This window comes from Mastomys coucha, unplaced genomic scaffold, assembly GCF_008632895.1.
Source record: "Mastomys coucha isolate ucsf_1 unplaced genomic scaffold, UCSF_Mcou_1 pScaffold12, whole genome shotgun sequence".
NCBI lineage: Eukaryota > Metazoa > Chordata > Mammalia > Rodentia > Muridae > Mastomys > Mastomys coucha.
Genome location: NW_022196894.1, coordinates 54,734,566 through 54,754,658, shown reverse-complemented (window position 1 = coordinate 54,754,658; position 20,093 = coordinate 54,734,566). Strand labels below are relative to the sequence as shown.

At 39.5% G+C, this 20,093-nt stretch overlaps 1 protein-coding gene across 4 annotated transcripts in view; it reads left to right on the top strand.

Moving 5' to 3' along the window:
* Tbc1d23 (TBC1 domain family member 23) overlaps nucleotides 1-19,529 on the top strand; it is a 55,574-nt gene extending 36,045 nt beyond the window's left edge. For 3 of the 4 annotated variants that reach the window (XM_031364140.1, XM_031364142.1, XM_031364143.1), the window contains 9 exons: nucleotides 1,356-1,526; nucleotides 3,003-3,045; nucleotides 4,907-5,013; nucleotides 6,369-6,508; nucleotides 7,816-7,860; nucleotides 11,262-11,350; nucleotides 14,954-15,089; nucleotides 16,310-16,504; nucleotides 17,925-19,524. In XM_031364140.1, coding sequence (XP_031220000.1) covers nucleotides 1,356-1,526; nucleotides 3,003-3,045; nucleotides 4,907-5,013; nucleotides 6,369-6,508; nucleotides 7,816-7,860; nucleotides 11,262-11,350; nucleotides 14,954-15,089; nucleotides 16,310-16,504; nucleotides 17,925-18,006 — 1,008 coding nt within the window. In that variant the 3' untranslated portion in view covers nucleotides 18,007-19,524. Of the gene's footprint in view, nucleotides 1-1,355; nucleotides 1,527-3,002; nucleotides 3,046-4,906; nucleotides 5,014-6,368; nucleotides 6,509-7,815; nucleotides 7,861-11,261; nucleotides 11,351-14,953; nucleotides 15,090-16,309; nucleotides 16,505-17,924 lie in introns of all 4 variants that reach the window. The other variant, XM_031364141.1, reaches the window with a different exon arrangement.
* The last annotated feature ends 564 nt before the right edge of the window (nucleotides 19,530-20,093 follow it).

The window sequence follows — 20,093 nt, the reverse complement described above, 5'->3', positions numbered from 1 at the left end:
GTCCCTCCTTTCATGCACGCTCTTAAATTACTCATGATTCATTTTCATCAGTTAACGTTTCAGAGAATATTCTGAATCACCACTGTCGTCAGCTTGTTCAGTCTTCACCTTTAATACATGATCTTCCTTTGCCACTTTACCTTTGCTTAATGGTTTCTTGGGACCTTTCTGCTTAAATATGTTTCCTTTAGTGTTTCACAGAGGGCCATGGTGCAGGTCCAACCAGAGTGTGCTGTTTGGAGAATGTGTATTTAGCTTATTTTCAGTTTTTGTTATGAAGCTGCTGATGAAAACTATGTTTTGTGTAGTTTTCCAAATAGTTCTGTAAAGTAGACTCTTTAAAGTAGAATACTTGGGTTGGGGGATATGGATATACAAATGGTATTGCTCTTTAAATAACCTGAAGATTCTTATACCTCAATACTAGATATGTATATGCTCTCTGTCAACAGCATTTTGGGGCATTACCAGTCATGGTTTTTTTTGTTTGTTTGTTTGTTTGTTTGTTTGTTTTCTAGAATAGACTGAAAATAGAGATAATCAAGCAAGGCGCAAACACATTTTTTTCTCTCTTCTTAAAGTTGCTTTTCCTTTGGGTGGAGAGATGGCTAAGAGGTTAAGTGCACATGCTGGTCTTGAAGAGGACCTGAGTTTGTTTCTCAGCACCCACGTGACAGCTCACAACAGCCTGTAACTCCAGTTCCAAGGGCTCTGATCCCTCTTCTGGCCTCCATAAGCAGCTGCCCATATTAGCACATATACATACATGCAGTTACTCAGATATAATAATCTTCAAAACTAATAAATTGCTCTTCTCTCTGATCTGCCCATTTTTCTACTGGATTTTTGCTGTACTTTGTCTGGGATTTTAGTAATGATAGCTTGGAATTTTTGTAGTTAATGGTGTACTTACTTCATTGAAGATAAGGAATGGGTTTTGATTTTTGCTTTACCAATACCTAAAGTAAATGGTAACTAGATGGTCTCTACTGTTTCTGCTGTCTTCTAAGAAATACATGGGCTGCCTTGTAAGAGGAAACTGAAAAACAGAACTGTTTGGATGTGTCCTTGTTACGTCCTCTGTTCGGAACTGAACTCTGTCATCATGACTCAGGACTACTGTAGCTGGGCATTGTTCCACATGAAACAGTTCTTCCCTCTGATTGAGCAGTGTTTTTTATCAGCCTTTGTTTCAATATATGCATAAACATATTCCTGGAATTTTACTTATTTAAGCCTTTCCATTTTTCCACTCCTTTAATGCTTGGTTTTTAATGTTGATAATTTGCATGGAAGTAGTTTCCTGTTTTACAAATACATGCTTGCCAAGTTTCTAATTTTTAAAAATTACCTAGATGCTCCAGAATCCATCTGAGTTTGCACAGTCAGTAAAGTCCTTGCTAGAAGCACAGAAACAGTCCATCGAGTCTGGCTCCATAGCTGGTGGGGAGCACCTCTGCTTTATGGGCAGTGGCCGGGAGGAGGAAGACATGTACATGAACATGGTCCTCGCACACTTCTTACAGGTATGCTCATGTTCATTAGTCCGTCTGGTTTGGCTATTGCTGACAACTTGAAGAAATCCACATCTGATGTTCTTTTACTTTTATATCCATGTATCCATATATTTGGTAAGCTCCTTTATTTTAGATCTTATTAAGAAAAATCTTTTTCTCAATATTTTTCTTACATGCTCATATGATACTATTTTAATTTTAAGTTATAAACCATATGGAACCTATTTTTGTGTAGGAAGTGAGGTAGGAAAATTCCTGTGCCATCTATCACTTTGTCGATGAGTTTTCTTAATAAACTGGATTTCTCTGTGCTCAGGATGTATTCGTAGATTACTCTGTTGTATTAATCTTTGTCGCTTCATGTTCAAGAGCTTTTAATAGCTATATGATTTATTTTGATTCTTTTACTTGTTTTAATTTTATACACACACACACATACACACACACACCCATTACTCATGACACATATATATTCATACATATATGCATATACATATCTGTTACCTGTGACATGAGCTGGTTCTCTTTAGCACAGCTAACTTGAATTGGTGATTTTATGCAGTCTGACCCTCTGCCTCAATGTCTTAGCCCCTGATGGCTCTCTATAAAAACAACTAATAAAAGCATCCAGTTAATGGTCTGTGCAGTTTCCCATGTTTATAATTTTGCTCCTTATGTTCACCTGATGTCATTTCTTTGTCCATTTGTCCCTGGATCACCATTATTTAGATCCATTATGTATTTTTATTTTGTAATTAAAACATGATATTTTAATTAACATATTATATGTGTGCCCAAGCGTGCACATACTTGCAGGACACATCCCACAGTGGAACAGAGGGCAGCTTGGGAGGGGTTGGTTCTCTCCTTCCACCATGTGGGTCCTGAGAACCAAAGTTAAGTCATCAGGCTTGGTGACAAATGCCTTTACTTGCTGAGGCATGTTTCTGGCCCTAGTGTGTTATTGTTGTTTGTTTGCTTGTTTTTTCTCGTATGTAGACCAGGCTAGAGTTGGATTTGAGATCTGAAGACTCAGCCTTAAAAGCAACACATCTGACTTTAAGCTTTTAGTAGTTTACAAAATGGTTATTTTGGCATTTTCTTAATAACCAACTGTGATATTTTAATATTCTTTCTAGTAAAGAGTAAAAAATATTTGAAACTTTAGAAACCTACTTTAATTAAATTCTAAAGTATAATTTCATTGAATTTTGTTTGACTTTTGTACTGTGGAGACTGTAACACAAATAAAAACACAGTCTTGATAGCCATAAAGCTGCTTCCTCCTCTGGACCAAGTTCCAACCCCTGTGACGTGTAAGATCAATACATGTACAGTTCTCTGTGCCAAAGTCCATATTGTCAAGGAAACGTGATATGCTAGAAATTTAATATGTAACTATTGTGTTTGCCAATGCTTTAGGACTATATGGAGCTTTAACTAGACTGCATTTTGCAGTAACTTAAATTTTGTCTTTTGTTACAGAAAAACAAAGAATATGTTAGTATCGCCAGTGGAGGATTTATGGGTAAGCCTATAATGCATTAATTTATTTTTGTCTACTTTTCAGACAAAAAATAAAGTGGTTACCAGCGAGCTGATTTAGTGTTGTGAAACTGGTTAATGTGTACCTTTTGTCTCCGGTCATTTAGTATTGTCAGAAAAGCGAAGGCAAGTAGAACATATAGATAACAAAGAACAAGGACAAGTAAGAGGAGTGAATACAGACTAGGTAGATAAATAATTGTGCTTATTTTATTCAGCTTCTATTTCAAAACTTCTTTGTTTATATTTTGTAAGGTGCTTGGGATTGAAAGCAGGGGCTCATACATGCAAAGGAAGTATTTTACCACTGAGCTCGTCCTCTAACCCTAATCCTCCTGCCTCAGCCTTTTAAGAGGACCAGGAGTTTGAGGGCCAATTGGCTGTACTCCATGGTGAGTTCTAGGCCAGCCCAAGCTATATAGCAAAACCCCACCTCAAAAACAAAAGACGAACAAGAGTGTCCTGCCCAGACCTCAGACAAGCTCAACCACCATCAACAACAACAACAACAAGAGGTGTGTGTGTGTGTGTATGTGTGTGTATGTGTGTGTATGTGTGTGTATGTGTGTCTGTGTGTTTGTGTATGAGTATGTGTGTGTGTGTGTGTCTGTGTGTGAGTATGTGTGTGTGTCTGTGTATGAGTATGTGTGTGAGTGTGTGTGTGTGTGTATGTGTTTGTGTATGTAAGTATGTGTGTCTGTGTCTGTGTGTCTATGTGTGAGTATGTGTGTGTGTGTGTGTGTATGTGAGTATGTGTGTGTGTGTCTATGTGTGAGTATGTGTGTGTGTGGGGGGGTCTAGCTCAGTATTTGGAGTGCATGCACAAGGCCCTTGGATTTACTCCCCTGTCCATCTATAATCCCAGCTCTCTGGAGGTGGGGATAGGATCAGGAGTTTAAAGTCCTTCTCCACTACCTAGCAAATTTGGGACCATGTCGGGAAAAATGAGACTGTCTCAAAACAAACAAAACAAAAACAAAAACAAAAGCAACTCCAAACCAAGAACACTTTAAAACTACATTGATGCCATGCAAGGTTGGACACCTTTCAGGACAGCATTTCAAAATCAGAGGTAGGTGGATCTCTGAGTTTGAGGCCAGCAAGGGCTATATAGTTAAATCCTGTCCAAAAAAAAAAAAAAAAAAAAAAAAAAAAAAAAAAAAGATATTGTTAAACAAGTGTTGATTCCTTGTCTGTTATTATTAGAAATCTGAAAACACAATACAAAAGCTGCTTATTAGTCATATAATTCTCAAGAATGTTCAGAAAAAAGCATTATTTTATAATGTATACTCGAGTTAAAAAGAAAGTAAGGTTGCTTGCTCTGTCTCTAGCCTCAGCTGCCCTGGCCCAGGTATTCCAGATGACTCAGGCTTGTGCTCTTCCACTCTGGGGTCCCTGAGAGCTGATCATTAGTGTGTGTCACCATGGCCACGGTCTAGAGTTCTAGACAGCTTTTTAAAACTGTAACTTTTCTTTTTCTCTCCATTAATCTTTCTCTCATTAATGCTCAAGTCTATGTTGTTATGGGAAAAGATTGCTGTCTCCCAGCTTTTCTGTGAATTTTCCATGTTTTGAAATTCTGACACATTATCTGTTAGTACTTAAAGTCATCTCTCTGGGGACCCTGAAGGGGGCTTCAGACAGGTGGAAAAGGTTTGCTGTGGCCTGGAGTTCTCAGTGGGGTTGCAGAACAACACATGTAGTGATTATGTCCTTGATCCATTTTCATTTAGCTGTGATGTGTTTGTTACACTTCTCTGGTATTTTGGTCTCTGCAGAGAGTCTTCTCAAAAGCTGCAGAGAGTTCCAGCTTTTGTTTTGTTTGTCTTGTTTACTCTCAGCTCTACAGCAGCACCTGGCAGACATAAACGTGGAGGGACCAGAAAGCGGATATGGCCATTGGATTGCCAGTACCTCAGGGTCAAGGGGCAGCATCAGTTCTGCCGATGTAAGTACACGTGTGCAACATGCTGGATCAATTTCAAAATATATGCTTAACTCCTTTAACCCTAACATAACCGAAAAGATGTCAGAAATACTTAGTATGCAATGAGGAATCATTATTGTAAGGTTAAGGGCATGATGATGCAGGTAGAGAAAGTAAAAAGTTGGCCAGCCTGGTATATTTGATGTTTAATGATGTGATGTGAATAACTGAGATTTTGCTATAGGGAGTAAGTTCATCTCCACAAAAAGTCTTGACAGTTGAGTTGATGTCATTACATCAATTTGTTAACAAACAGTAGTCATGTACCAATGTTTACTCTGTACAACAGAGACAGAAAACTGCTGTGCAGGGTGACAGTTACTCATTTGGACTTAGTTCGGAGCTCATCTGAACAACTTCCCCCTTTAATGATTTCCAGTAAGACCGTTCAGCTGTGGTTTTTCCACCTGTGCAATAAAATGAGAATGTTTCTCCTCAGGAGGGCCTGAGGACCAGGAGAGCAAGAATATGCATGATAGTACACTGTAGATGTGTAGAGGTTCATCTTCTGGAGGTTAATGATGGTTTAACATCATTGTTACATTATTTGCAGATAAGGCTTCTCTGAGAATTTGCTTTTACCTTGATCCTCTAGGTATACAAGAAAACTAGATAATATCCTATTGTGTGTGTTCCCATTTATTTGGTTAATACCCTGTTTCTAAATACTTACATTGCTTTCCACCTTTTTCTGTTACAAACACTGCTTCACATGTGCGTGCTAGGCTAGAGGTTGACATTTGTCTTTCTCAGTCATTGTGTACTTTACTGTTTTTAAGACAGGGCCTGTTACTGCCCCTGCAGCTGGCCAGTTCAGATAGATTGGGTGGTCTAAGACAGGCATCCTCCTGTGGGCCCTGCCTTCCCTGTCCCCATGCTGGGATTACTGATTCCTACTGCTGTGCTTCAATTTTACGTGGGTCTTCGGGACCCAAACTCAGAATGTCCTAATTACCCCAGCTCCCCATCCTCTAACCCACTCTTTACAAGAGGAGAGACATAGATATGTGTGTATAGAATAAAGGCCATATAAGGGTAGGGTAAAAAGGTGAACATCTACACATACTTGAAATTATGAAAATGTACACCCTCCCCCAGTAAATAGAATTGAATTTACCTTGACCTAATGTAATGGCAATTATTTCTTTATTAGTCCTTTGTTCAGACACAGCGGCATTCTGAGATACACTGAATTTTAATACTTCAGCACTGGAATTTGGTGGGGATATAATTCTGTCTATAGTGTAGGTAACTTTTAGCAGACATATATGCATTAATTATGTAGAGAGTGGTTCATCTATGTTCTTGTTTTTCAGGGTGAATCTTGTAATGGCTCAAATGATAGAGGGATGAAGTCCCTTGTCAATAAAATGACTGTGGCTTTAAAGACAAAATCCGTTAATGTTAGGGAAAAGGTCATCAGTTTTATTGAGAATACATCAACTCCTGTGGACCGGTGAGTTTCTTATACAGTGTGAACTTCTGATGAGTAATTCAACTGAAGAAGTCTTTTGTAATAGACTGTAGCTGGAGTGCTGTAGAAGGGGGTCCCACATCTGTGAGATCTAACCACATCCTCACGACTGCAGGCTGCAGGCTGCAGGCTGCTCGTGTTTGTTCTGCAGATCTTTTCCTGTCCTCAGAGGAAGGCGCATCTGAGTTTGTCCCTCACCCCATTCATTACAAGAAGGTGATGTCCTGTGCTCCTAGTTCCTAGAGCAGCAGCCGCCTCCCAGCCAGCAGTTACTTCACAGCAAGGACTTGTGCTTCAAGATTTAAAGCCTAGATGATTTGGCCGTGCTCAATACAACAGAATCCCACTTTACCAAGTTCACATCTTAGAGGAATTTGTTTAAAAATATAAACAAATGCATTTTCCCATGAATTAAAAAAAGGGACATGGTGAACAACTGGCAAGCAAATTTAAGAGTGTTTTGCCATTTGCTCTGAGTATATTATGATAAAATAGAGTACATTCTGCAACCCAGGATAGCTATGGGTATGGCCAAACCCCAAATCATGGACTTACTTAAAACATGATGAGGTACTTTGTGATATGTGTAACTTGATGGCACAGTTCTCAAGTGTGAACTTTATAGATGATGTCGTGTCACAGTGACAAAAACGGAAAGATTCTGATTCAAATGTGGAGTTTGTTTTTGAGCAGGCCTGATCATGAACATATGTTAGGGTTTGATTTCCTTCTCCTGTCTCCCTTGCAGTGTCATGGGACAGCTGAAACATTTGATTCTAAGAACTGAATGTCCCTTCTAGTATAGTGCATACGCATACAAAAGTATGTCCTATTTAGTAAGGACAAAGATAATGAATAGATTATCGTCACCAACCCCAACATTGTGCCTCATCTAAAATAGCCTGGTAATAAATATTAAATTATTTGATCAAGCTTGAAGGATTTGTTTGCTCAGTAAAGTTACATCTGCTCTGAAAAAGGAAATTGTTGTGTAGTGCTTCTGAGCTCCCAGACTTTTGTGGTGTGAGCATGGAAGGTTTTGTTTCTAAGTGCATTCGTTTACTTTTAAGGTTGACTAATGATGAAATTCTAAGATGAGAAGACTTGTCTGGTGAAGGACCACGTAAAACTTGCTTTTCTTCATTCTCCTTCGTGCTTTGGATGATTGATTGAAATAATTTCTTTATAATGTATTTACTGGTTGAAAATTGATTTTATTGTGTCTTTTCTAAGGCTGCTGCATTTTTTTATAATCATTTTGTTCTGTCTTCTGCCTTGATTTGCTGTAGAATGTCTTTCAATCTTCCCTGGCCAGACAGATCATGTACAGAGCGGTAAGCCAATGAGTAGGGCAGCTCGCCTGAGCCGTCTGTTCCCTCTAGCATGCCTCACGCTGTCTGTGAGCCTCGTGCTGACTTGGCTAGACTCTGATGCTGCTGCTTGCGGAGCTGCCCCTTTCTCAGTCTGCTCATGGGAGTGTCCCGTGCTGACATTGTGTTTCCCGTTTTTGTCTTGTGCCTGAGTTTTCTCCCTTGCATGTTCCTCTTGCCTGGTTCCTCAGATGAAAATCAAATATGCTCAGACCCAGAGACTTTATAAATCCTGCAGTTTTTATTCTGAAGCAGTGAGGGGTGAAGTATCCACTGAGTTGGGAGTCAGCGGGGCCTGGGTGTTCTAATAGTCAACCAGTCTCTTCTTTATGGAAAGTGACAGCACCAGCCCAGAAATAGTTCATGGTTAGACCCCGATGCTGGAGTTAAAACAGGGGCCTTGAACATGCTGATACTTGTTCCTTGTCAGTGAGCCACACCTCCAGCGCTGAAATTTTAACATGGACTTTATGTAAAGTTATGAATTTTCAGATTTTTCTTATTAAGATGTATGCATTGACATTGATGAGTTAACACATATAAATCTGTTGAAAGAGTTCTAGGTTCTGTGTTTGGATTTTCCATGAAGGAGATCATGGGAGACATGGTCTCTACTATCCAATCCATTTTCTCCTCTGTCCCCTATAAGATGGTGGTTGACGGATGATACAGAAATTTGATTTAAGGGTTAAAACACTGAGTCTTCAAATTAGGCTAAGCAAACAAGCCCTGCCAACTTAATAACCTCACGCAGCGTTATAGTTTATATTCGTGCAGACATTCTCTTCACCTTAAGTTGAGATATTAATGTAGCAATAATTGAATATTTACAAAAGGACATGTAGTTAGTTGGTAAGGTGGTTGAGCAAGTAAAGATACTTGTTGCCGAGCTGACTCCTTGAATTTGGTTCCTGGGCCTACATGGTAGAAAGAGAGAAGCAGCTGTCACCGGTAGTCCTCTGACGTCCATATAATACTCCATGACTCATGTGCAAGTCTGTGTACACACAAATAATGAGATATAATTTTAAAGAGTCTAGCCATACTTTGAATAGAAATTCAGCCATTTTGAGTTTATTATGGATTTATTTTCATTATTTCAGTATTTCCAGTGATAGGAAACAGCATTTTTAAAGTATCAGTTGAATAACTTGAATTTTTTTTTACTGTTCCTACACAAGGCAATTGTAAGACAACTATTTAATTTTACCTTAGTCTGTTTTAAAGAAACTTGTTCTTTTTGAGAATTATAATCTGCTTGTGAGTCATCCTTCTATAAGAACATTGAGTTCACCTCTGGGCAGTTTAATTATGTTTTTCTCTCAAGTTCTTAAACTTTCTCTTTAAGTCTACATGCAGGTATATTGTTTTGAAAGTATAATTGAATTAGCAGTGTGAAAAAATCAAGTTTATTTCTAAGCATGGCAAGTTAAAACTATATTTTCCAAACTATTTCTGTGGATATTTCTGAAAATATCATTATACTGCCTTTAAAAAACAGTCCAAACTAACAAGTGTAAATTTAAAAAGCACCATTGAATTATGTTAAGAGAATTTGAAGAAATGTCACAGCGTTCATATAAACTTTTCCCTGTAGGGTGGGGGAGAATCTTAGTAAGATGCTTGCCTTGCAAGCATGAGGACCCTAATTCAATTCCAGAAACTTACATTAAGAAAAAAATGGGCAGAGGCTAGAGAGATGGGTCAGAAGTTAAGATGTTCTTCTAGAGGTCCTGAGTTCAATTCCCAGTATCCACGTGATGTTTCACAACCATTTATAATGACATCTGGTGCTCTCTTCTGGCTTGCAGGCATACGTGCAGCCAGAATGCTGCATACATAATGAATAAATAAATCTTATTTTTTTTTTTTTAAAAAAAAGAAGGAATGATTTCTAGTCCCAGCCCTAGGGAAGCAAAGGCAGGTGGATCCCTGGAACTCTCTGCATGGCCAGCCTAGCTACTTGGTAATCCCCAGTCTAGTGAGAGACCTTTATCCCATAAAGTAACATGGTTAGTACTTGAAAATAGCCAAGACTGTCCCCTGGCCTCTGCACACATATGCACATGTAGATGCATATGGTGTGCACATGTACACACTCACAACACACAGAGACAGGGAGACAGAGACATAGAGAACATACCCCAATGTTTGAAGCCTTCCATTAAGCCTTGCCTCTTGACGTTTCTACCCGCTTCCCAACAGCACGACACCAGGAATGAGCTTCACTGTAGGCGTCTTGGGGGACATTTCAGATCTAAACCCTGATGACCATAGTTTGGGAGCTTACAGGATAATTTTGCATTACAAATGTTATAATCAACAACATTTTAAGTACAGGCTAGCCTAACTTGACTTGTAGTTCTAAGAGAGTCTGTCATACTAAACGCATCCATGTTTGCCCGCTTGCGTGAAGGAGGCTTGATGTAAGGGTAAATATTTAAGTCCACTTAAATGAAGATTTTAAAAAATTTTATGTAGTTTTTTAAATGTAGGAGTGCTCTGCATGCACACTTGCATGCCAGAAGAAGGCATCAGATACCTTTGTAGATGGTTGTGAGCCACCATATGTGACTGCTGGGAATTGAACTCAGAACTTCTGGAAGAGCAGCCAGTGTTCTTAACCCCTGAGCCATCTCACCTGCCCACAGTGATTTTTCTTTCAAGATGAAGATTCTTGAAAAATGGAAGAATCTGAATGGTTTTCTGTTAGTTGAAGAAGGAACAAATCTAGCCTTCTTTGTAGTGGGTAGTTATCCTACGAAGGAGACAGTTCCTCCCCAGAACTATGCGATATTTTACTGAAACATTTTAATTTATGCAAAAGAAGTAGAATCTTGGTATGGATTAAAACAGAAGCAGCACTAATAAAAAATAGAGGAAAAACTCTGAGAAACTTGCAGCTACCAAAGAAGCCTTGAGCCCCCCTATCCTTGAGATGTTTGTTCTGTGTAGTAAGCTCATATTGCATGTTTGCTAGGTGGTGCTGTGAGGGCTTCATAAAGGGGAGAGGAGAGCTGCATTAGTTTTCACAGTAATGCTGAAGGGTGAAAGGAGTCCTTGTTATTACTATATTTCAGATGAGGGAAGAGCAGAGGGCTAAGTTCCCCAGGCCCAGAAGCTCTTACACTGGCTTAAATAGGAGCATTAAAATTATTTAACTTGGCTGGATATAATGGCACATGAATCTTTGCTTACATCATGTATCTTCTTGCAGTTTTCTTGATATAGTTGTCTTAAAGCTGTGGGTGCTCTGTGAAGGGCAAAGAGCGTTTACATTGTGTTAGAACATTGAGATGATGTGTAGTTAAAAATCTCTGATTACTTCTTAGTGGCCTCTCCTTCTTACAACTGTTTTAATACAGGCACGTGAGCAGCAGTGACAGAGTGGGCAAGCCTTACCGCGGCGTGAAGCCTGTGTTCAGCATTGGCGATGAAGAGGAATACGACACAGGTTGAGTCATAATACACTTACCTCCACTCTCTGTTCAGCCCTGAGGGCTAGTCGTCCTGGGACTAGCAAAGAAATGCTTCACAGACAAGTTCCAGAGCAGGGATTGTCTATGGCAGTGGTTCTCACGCTTCCTAACGCTTTGACAGTTCCTCAGCTTGTGCTGATCCCTGACCAGAAAATACTTTCTTACTACTTCATAACTGTAATTTTGCTAGTTATGAATTGTAATGTAAATATCTGTGTTTTCCAGTGGTCTTAGGGAACCCTGTGACAGGGTCGTTTGACCCTCAGAGGACTTTTTAGTAATGCTTTGGTTTTAGAATTCGTAAATGATGTTCATTAGAAATCTACACAGAAATTTTGCATAGGCCTCAACTAACTGTCATCAGCTGAGGAGCAAGCAGTTTGTGGAAGTTGTATTTAAGCCCATGTGATCATATTTAAATCCCTTTGAACCTGCTGCCTGAGAGTTGTGAGTTAGCAGGAAGGTGCCAAGGTCCTAAAAGGCCACTAGATGGCACTGTAGCACCTAGGAGATTTTCTTTACTTAAGATTGTTTTTATGTTAAAAAAATCAAAATCAATGCATAATTTTTACTTATAATTCCACAACCTAATAATGTAAGTAACCATAATTTACATGTATATTGAGTAAGAAAAATTTGTTAGTAAAAAAAAAATAACTTTGGTTATATTAGTAAATAGTTTAAAATATAGTAAAAAAAAAAGTTAGTAAAAATATGAGAAGACTGTAAATGTAAATGTCATTGTTCTTCCACTCAGCAATACCCCATATATCTGACTATTCTATTTATTTATTTATTTATTTATTTATTTATTTATTTATTTATTGTGAGTACACTGTAGCTGTCTTCAGACACACCAGAAGAGGGCATCAGACAGGTGGTTGTGAGGCACCATGTGGTTGCTGGGAATTGAACTCAGGACCTCTGGAAGAGCAGTCAGTGCTCTTACCCGCTGAGCCATCTCTCCAGCCCCGATTATTCTCTTTTTTTTTTTTTAAATGATGTATTTATTTTTATTTTATGTGCATTGGTGTTCTGTCTCCATTATGTCTGTGTGAGGGTATCAGATCCCCTTCAGTTACAGACAGTTATGAGCTGCCATGTGGGTGCTGGGAACTGAACCCAGGTCTTCTGGAAGAGCAGCAAGTGCTCTTAACTTCTGAGCCATCTCTCCAGTCCAGTTTATTCTCTTTTCTATTGTGGATAATCACCTATTTGCCTAGTCTTAGGATTCAACTTTGATAATCTTCTGATTTTTTTTTGTCAGTTTTGAGTGGCTCCATTTTTATGCATATATCAAGATGAACTTTGAAAGTATATCCAGAGAGTTAGCTCTTAGCAGTAAGATTGCTCAAGAGAAGTGTGTTGGATGCTTCAATAATATTACACATGCGACTGCTAGAAAGTTTTCAGTGAAGTAAATATGGTATTTCTAGCTGTTCTTTTTCCTTTTTCATCTCTGTTGCCATCTTCCTGTTGCTTTGTAGTTCTTTGTCCTTCTGATTATTTTAACTTACTTCATGAGCAAGAGGGTGATGATGATGAATTATGGATGGGTCCACTGTGGTCTGTTTAACTCTTCCCGCAAACACACTTACTTATAACGTGGGAAGTGGGCCGTAGCAAAAGGAGGAAACTAGAACTGTATGTGTCAGTATGCGTGAATGCAGCAGTGTTGGGAGATGGGTGGCAGCTGCAGAGACTGGGGCATACTTACGATGTCTCCCTCCCTCAGATGCAGAATGCTCCTGCGTTCTGCAGATGAGCACATTGATCTCCCAGCCCTTCCAAGGCAGAGGCAGGGATCACTGGGTTCAAGGCCAGTCTGGTCTGTAGAGTGAATTCTTAGTGGACACTTAGGGCTACACAGAGAAACCCTGTCTCACCAAAGAATCAAACACTTAACTATGGTGGATGTCCAACTTAGGTTTTCAGTTGCTGCGATGATAAAACACTCTGACCAAAACAACTTGGGGAGGAAGGGGTTTATTTTATCCTACAGTTCTCAGGTCATTCCACCTCCGAGGGCAGAAACTCAAAGCCAGAAGCTGGAGGCAGGAACTGAAGCAGAAGCCATGGAGGATGCTGCTTACTGCCTTGCTCCTTATGGCTTGCTCAGCCTGCTTGCTTATAGCACTAAGAACTACCAGCCCAGGGGAGGTACAACAACCGAATACAACAATCTGGCCCGCCCACATCAATCATCAACGATAAAACTCGCCACAGGCTTGCTCAGGCCAATCTGATGGGGCATTTGCATTTGCTCAACTGAGGTTTTCTCTTTCATAATTAGTTAAGTTGTCATAAAAACTAATTAGCAGAGTGGCCTGTGCTGGTAATCCCAGCACCCAGAATGCAGAGCTGAGTGGATCCCTGGGGTTTGTCTATGGCCAGCTAGCCTAGTGAGCTGCAGGGCAGTGACAAACACTGTCTCAAAAGGATAGGTGGTTGGGGTAGAGAGGGGTGGAGTGGGGCGGGGTTGGGGGGTGCAGGAAGACCAGATGGCTCAGCAGGTCAGGGTGCTTGCTGCCAAGCATGGGAGCTTGAGTTCAGGACATACATAATGGAAGGAAAGATCTGATTATTACAAGAGAATCTCTGCCTCTATATCTCACACCCACACATATGCACACGAATGCACACACATGTAAAAAGTAAATAGGGCTGGAGAAATGGCTCAGCAGTTAAGAGCACTGGCCACCTTTCCAGAGGACCTGAGGTTGTTTCCCAGCAACCATGGCAGGTGGCCTACACCTGCTTAATTCCAACTCTAGGGAACCCAGTGTTCTCTTTTGTCCTACACATGGTATAAACTGACACACACCTGCTTATAAATAAAAAAATTTAACAATAAAAACACAGAAATGTAAAAATTCAAAAACATAAAAAGTGGTTGGCTTCTGGGGAGTGATTGCTAGCAGAGGTTATCCTCTGGCCTCCACAGGCACATGAGCACACACACTGACAGGATACACACAAAAACAAAGGGAGGAACATTTGTAATTATTAGCCTGAGACATGGCAATTCTGTTTTCTGGCTATTATAAATAAGGCGGCTATGAACATAGTGGAGCATGTGTCCTTGTTATATGTTGGAGCATCTTTTGGGTATATACCCAAGAGTAGTATTGCTGGGTCCTCAGGTAGTACTATGTCCAATTTTCTAAGGAACCACCAGACTGATTTCCAGAGTGGTTGTACCAGCTTGCAATCCCATCAACAACAGAGGATTGTTCCTCTTTCTCCACATCCTTGCCAGCCTGTGCTGTCACCTGAGTTTTTAATCTTAGTCATTCTGACTGTTCTCCCTTTGTTTTTGTGTGTATCCTGTCAGTGTGTGTGCTCATGTGCCTGTGGAGGCCAGAGGATAACCTCTGCTAACAATCACTCCTCAGAAGCCAACCACTTTTTTTTAAGGATTGTTTCCCTATGCCTCTGTAACAGAGCCAGTAGGATTTGAAGTACTTCTTTTGTTTCTCACTGTCATATCCTATGTTCAAAACACAACCAACAGTTTGTGGTTGCTAAGAAGTATGTCCGCGGTGCTGATGCCCTTTGAAACTTCTCTTTCCTCCCAGATGAAATCGACAGCTCTTCCATGTCAGATGATGATAGAAAAGAAGTTGTGAACATCCAGACCTGGATCAACAAGCCAGACATCAAGCATCACTTTCCCTGTAAAGAAGTAAAAGAAAGTGGACATATGTTTCCTAGGTACTTTTGAAAATGGTTTTACAAGTAAACTCGAATTGGGCAAAGTTAATATAAAAGTGAAGTGCAAGGGACTTTTTTATTCAAGTGCAAAAAGACCCAGTTTCTCACTGTCAACTCATGTTAAGTGTCTGTTTTTAAAGGTCCTAGGTACTTTGTAATTTGGAGGTCCTGAGACAGGACGTTGACTAGTACATTGAACCCTCTGATGCCCCTCTCCTGGACATGTTGGTTCTTGGTCCCTCTTCACAGTCCCCAGAAGTGTAATGCACACCCAGGCCACTCAGGAGCAGCTCACCCTAAGGGCTTCAGCATACACATCCCAAGAGTACGAGTATTTTTGACAGGACTCCAGTGCCGACGCTTCGCTCGACATTCGATCATCCCCAGCATTCCCAGTGTTCCCATGTTAGCCTTGACAGTTTCCCTTCTCTTCTGGGTCCGCCTGCACTGCCTACCTGTTCTCACCAAGTGTATGATGAGACTCTCCCTTTTCTCCTGCATGCTTCTCTCTTCATGAGTCTAGGCCATACCTTGCAAAATGTTTTCCATTCTAGGTATGTTTAATAGTTTGCCTTACTGTTTGCTATGTTAAAAGTGAGCTAAGATATAAGAGTTTGGAGGTTTTCTGTCTTAATTGTTTTTCATCCGTGCCTATTTTGCCTTCAGGATTTAGTTGCAGAATATTATAAAATATGTAAGGAAAGCCAACAGTTGCCTACTGGACTTTGATATTAGGCAGAGAATAGTTTTGAATACATATAATCCTGTTAAAAATTCTGAGAATGGCTGGGCAGTGGTGGTGCACTTGGGAGGCAGAGGCAGGCGGATTTCTGAGGTCAAGGCCAGCCTGTTCTGCAGAGTGAGTTCCAGGACAGCCAAGGCTATACAGAGAAACCCTGTCTTGAAAGAACAACAACAACAACAACAACAACAACAAAAATTCTGAGAATGGCAGGATAGTCCATTAAAGTTAAAAATTATTTACATATTACACTCAACTTCTCATTATAAAACATACCTTTACTCTTAAAAAAGTGTGGTATTATCTGTTAATAAAACAATTTTACATAAAATTAAATGAAAAAATATATAGCTTGCTTATCAAATATATTCATAGAGAACTCAAAAATAATTCTTTAAAGTTGAATTTTTTACAATTGGAGCGTTGAACTGGCATGTGTGTTGGAATCCCATTCATTTAAACTTCCTCTTCTTTCAAGTCATCTGTTGGTTACCGGCACACATATGTACTGCTTAAGGGAGATTCTTTCGAGGAAAGGACTGGCTTATATCCAATCTCGACAAGCACTGAATTCTGTAGTTAAAATTACATCGAAAAAAAAACATCCAGAGCTAATTACCTTCAAGTATGGAAACAGCAGTGCTTCCGGGATAGAAATCTTGGCTATTGAAAGGTAAGGTTTATTATTATTATTATTATTATTATTATTATTATTATTATTATTATTATCTGAATTAATGCAGCCCATTAAGTGCAGGCTCCTTGCTTTTGGTGAATGGGTGTTGGCAGAGGGCACTGAGGTTCTCTGCTCCTATAACAGTGTCACCTGGAATCTTCTAGTATATGTTCATATGTGGGCTTCTACACTGGTGCGTGATTTCAGTTATGCTGTAGCAAATGTCACACCAGAGTCATTAAGAATAATCTAGAGGTCAAGAGAGATGGCCCAGCAGTTAAACACCAAGCCTGACAGCCTGAGTTGAGTCTCCGAGCTCTGCTTCACACTCCACCTGAGTACCCCCACCCCCACTAATATAAGACCAAAACAAGACCAAGTACTGTAACAGTCTAGAGACTGCTCTGTTGTGAGGGCTAGACCTCAGTTCCCAGCACCCAGAGCCCGTGTCCAGTGGCTCACAGATGTTGTACCCCCACCTGCAAGACACCTGCTGGTCCGAGTGGCACAAACCTTTAATCCTACACTGGGAGGCAGAGGCAGGGGGATCTGAGTTTAAGGCCATTGTGGTCAACAGAGTGAGTTCTAGGACAGCCAGGCCTACACAGAAAAAACAAAACAAAAAACAAACAAACAAAAAAGACATGGTGGGCTGGTGAGATGGCTCAGCGGTTAAGAGTGCTGACTGCTCTTCTAAAGGTCATGAGTTCAAATCCCAGCAACCACATGGTGGCTTACAACCATCCGTGACAAGATCTGACACCCTCTTCTGGAGTGTCTGAAGACAGCTACAATGTACTTACATATAATAAATAAATAAATCTTAAAAAAAAAAGACATGGTACACACTCATCTGGTCTGTGCACATAGATACATATGTGCACAATACATATACACAGATAAAATCATTTTTTAGAAAAAGAATTGTACAAATGCTACATTAAATGCTGATTTGTGGGGAAGTAAATTTGTCTTGGAATGTTAAGTTGGTATTTTATTTTCCATCATCAAAATGTCTTAACCTGGAGATTGTTTGAATCTGATTTAGACAATGTAATGTTTTACTTAAGGTCAAACTAGTAGGTCCTGGAGTTGCCATTGTCTTTGGAATTGGATGTCATCAAATCATAATTGTAGCAGCTTAAATCACATCTGTCCTAGACAGCGAGTAACGTGATTTACCTGCATTTTCTTTGGACATTACACATACTTAGTAGTTCAGAGATTCTTAGCTGTGCAATATATGAAACGTCTCATGGCTTTGACTTTTGGATTTTCAAGTAACATTCTGATCATGTGCTGAGGTAAGTTTATGGAGCACATAGCACGGCACCTCTGCTACCTTCGTGTGACATCTCAGCAGAGATCTGAAGGGAAAGTTCTGTATTAATACATATATGTGTCTTTTCCCCCATAGGTATTTGATTCCAAATGCAGGAGATGCTACCAGAGCCATAAAACAGCAGATCATGAAAGTGTTGGATGCTTTGGAAAGTTAATGTAAAAGAAGTTATTTAAGTGAAATTAAGGCAACGAAGAGAAACATGAAAATATATTTCCTGACTCAATACTAACCAGAGACCTTTGATTTGCTCATGGGGTGCCTGAGTAGAGGGCCTAAATGCAAATTATTGTAATCAATCTCGGGATGGGTACACTTTTTAAAAAATTTTCTTTTGCATTTTTGGTTTTATATAATGATTTATTATAAAGGTCAGTTATTAAATGACTTTGAAGTCACTGGCCTTGTGCTCTGTGGATCAAGGGCACAGAATGCAGTTCTGTTTTGAAGAGCTGTTTTAAAGGACATGTATCATTTTCAGGTTTTAAAACAACTGTACACATACATATTTGCAATGTCTTCACTGATATTTAGGGATAGAATTAGTTGAAAAGATTTATTGCTACATTGAGTTTTACTACAATGAGCATTGTCAGAAATTAAATGGTTAGATTAATAATTAGCTCACTGTTTCTGTTCTTAAAAAGATTGAAGTCTGTTTGATGGGATGGATTGAGATCATAGCAACTCAAAATACAGCCCATAGTGAGACCCCGAAGCATCAGCTTCACCCCATCTTCTCTCCAGTAGGTAATTTTTCAGAGACTAATTGCCTCAGAGATAGTGAGCCTCATCCCAGGGGTTGCTAAGGAACAGTTAACAGCACTAGAAGTAAGTAGGCATGTTAAGGTTAAAATTAGCATTTGGGGGACAGAATTGTATCTGTAAAAATGTCATTGGTCTTTATTACAAATGGGTCATTTGGTCTGGGCTGTTTCAGAAGGCTTTGAACACACTGATTATCCTCCTTGAAATGATCACCTGTGACCACCCTAATGTCCAGTTTTTAAAAAAGATAATCAGAGAGCTATAGAAAATTTTCATTGTTTTTCTATCACTTTCTAAATATTTTCTTTTGATTTTGTCTTCTCAGTAAAATTTCGGTAGTTGAAACTTTTTCATTCTTATACTGAAAACTGGAAGCGGGCTGCTTTGTTTTGCAGCTTGCTCAGATTAATTTCTGTGGCCCATATTAGTCACTGTGCTGAGAGATTCAGAACATCTTTGGACCATGGGATGATTTTTATAAAATCTGTTTGAAAAATAGTAAATATAACCTGCCATGTCATAAAATGTAATAGATTTTCTCTATGGGGTTGGTTGATAGAATTATCTAGATGTACCCCACCAGTAGCCAGTGTTTTAATTTGCTTAATGGAAATCAAGTGAATAAATGGTAACATAATTAAAAGAACCCTATCCTGATATCTAAATAAAAACGGTGTATTTGAGTGGTTGAAGACATTTGCATGAAATTGCACCTTGATATTTATAACTCTTCCCCCAAACTGTTGTATTTCATTTCTTCCATTTTCTCAACACCCTCTTGGAAATGTCCTGAAGTCTCATTTTTCAACCATCTCAGCTATGGGACTTTTTTTCATAATATTAATGTAAAGATGTTTGTGTTACTGTTTATAAATTACAATTGTAAATAAACTGATACAAGTTTGCTCAAAACTTCTGCTCTTGAGGCTGTCTGTTCTCTTTCTTTCATCTGTATTTTGTCTGCAGATTAAACATTTATCTTATATTATGTACCTTAGGTAGGCTAAAATCAATGCCCCAGCCATTGAAGGAGGCTGAGGCAGGAGGATCAGTTGAGCTCAGGAAGTGAGGATTCTGTGATCCTTCTCCTCTTTTTACTAGAGCAGCTCAATAGCTCTGTCAACCATACACCTGGCTTTTTCTTCTGTAGTTCCCATGGCTACCAGGCCACTGCAGTTTCTAGTATGGAGATGGGGTAAATATGTTAAACCTGGAAGACATAAAGCCATAGTGCAACCCATTCCCACACCTTCATCCAGCCCATACATTCTTTCTTCACCCCACTTGCCCAGTGTTCCCAGATTCTTGGAAGAAACAATTCTTTGATCCCCTCAAGACATGATGTGGATGCTTGGATCCAAGCCCAGGTCCTCTGCAAGAGCAGTAAGTGCTCTTAACTACTGAGCCATCTCTCTAGCCCCTGCTTTGTCCTTTTGTTTGTTTGTTTTTGTTTTGCTTTTTTTTTTTTTTTTTTTT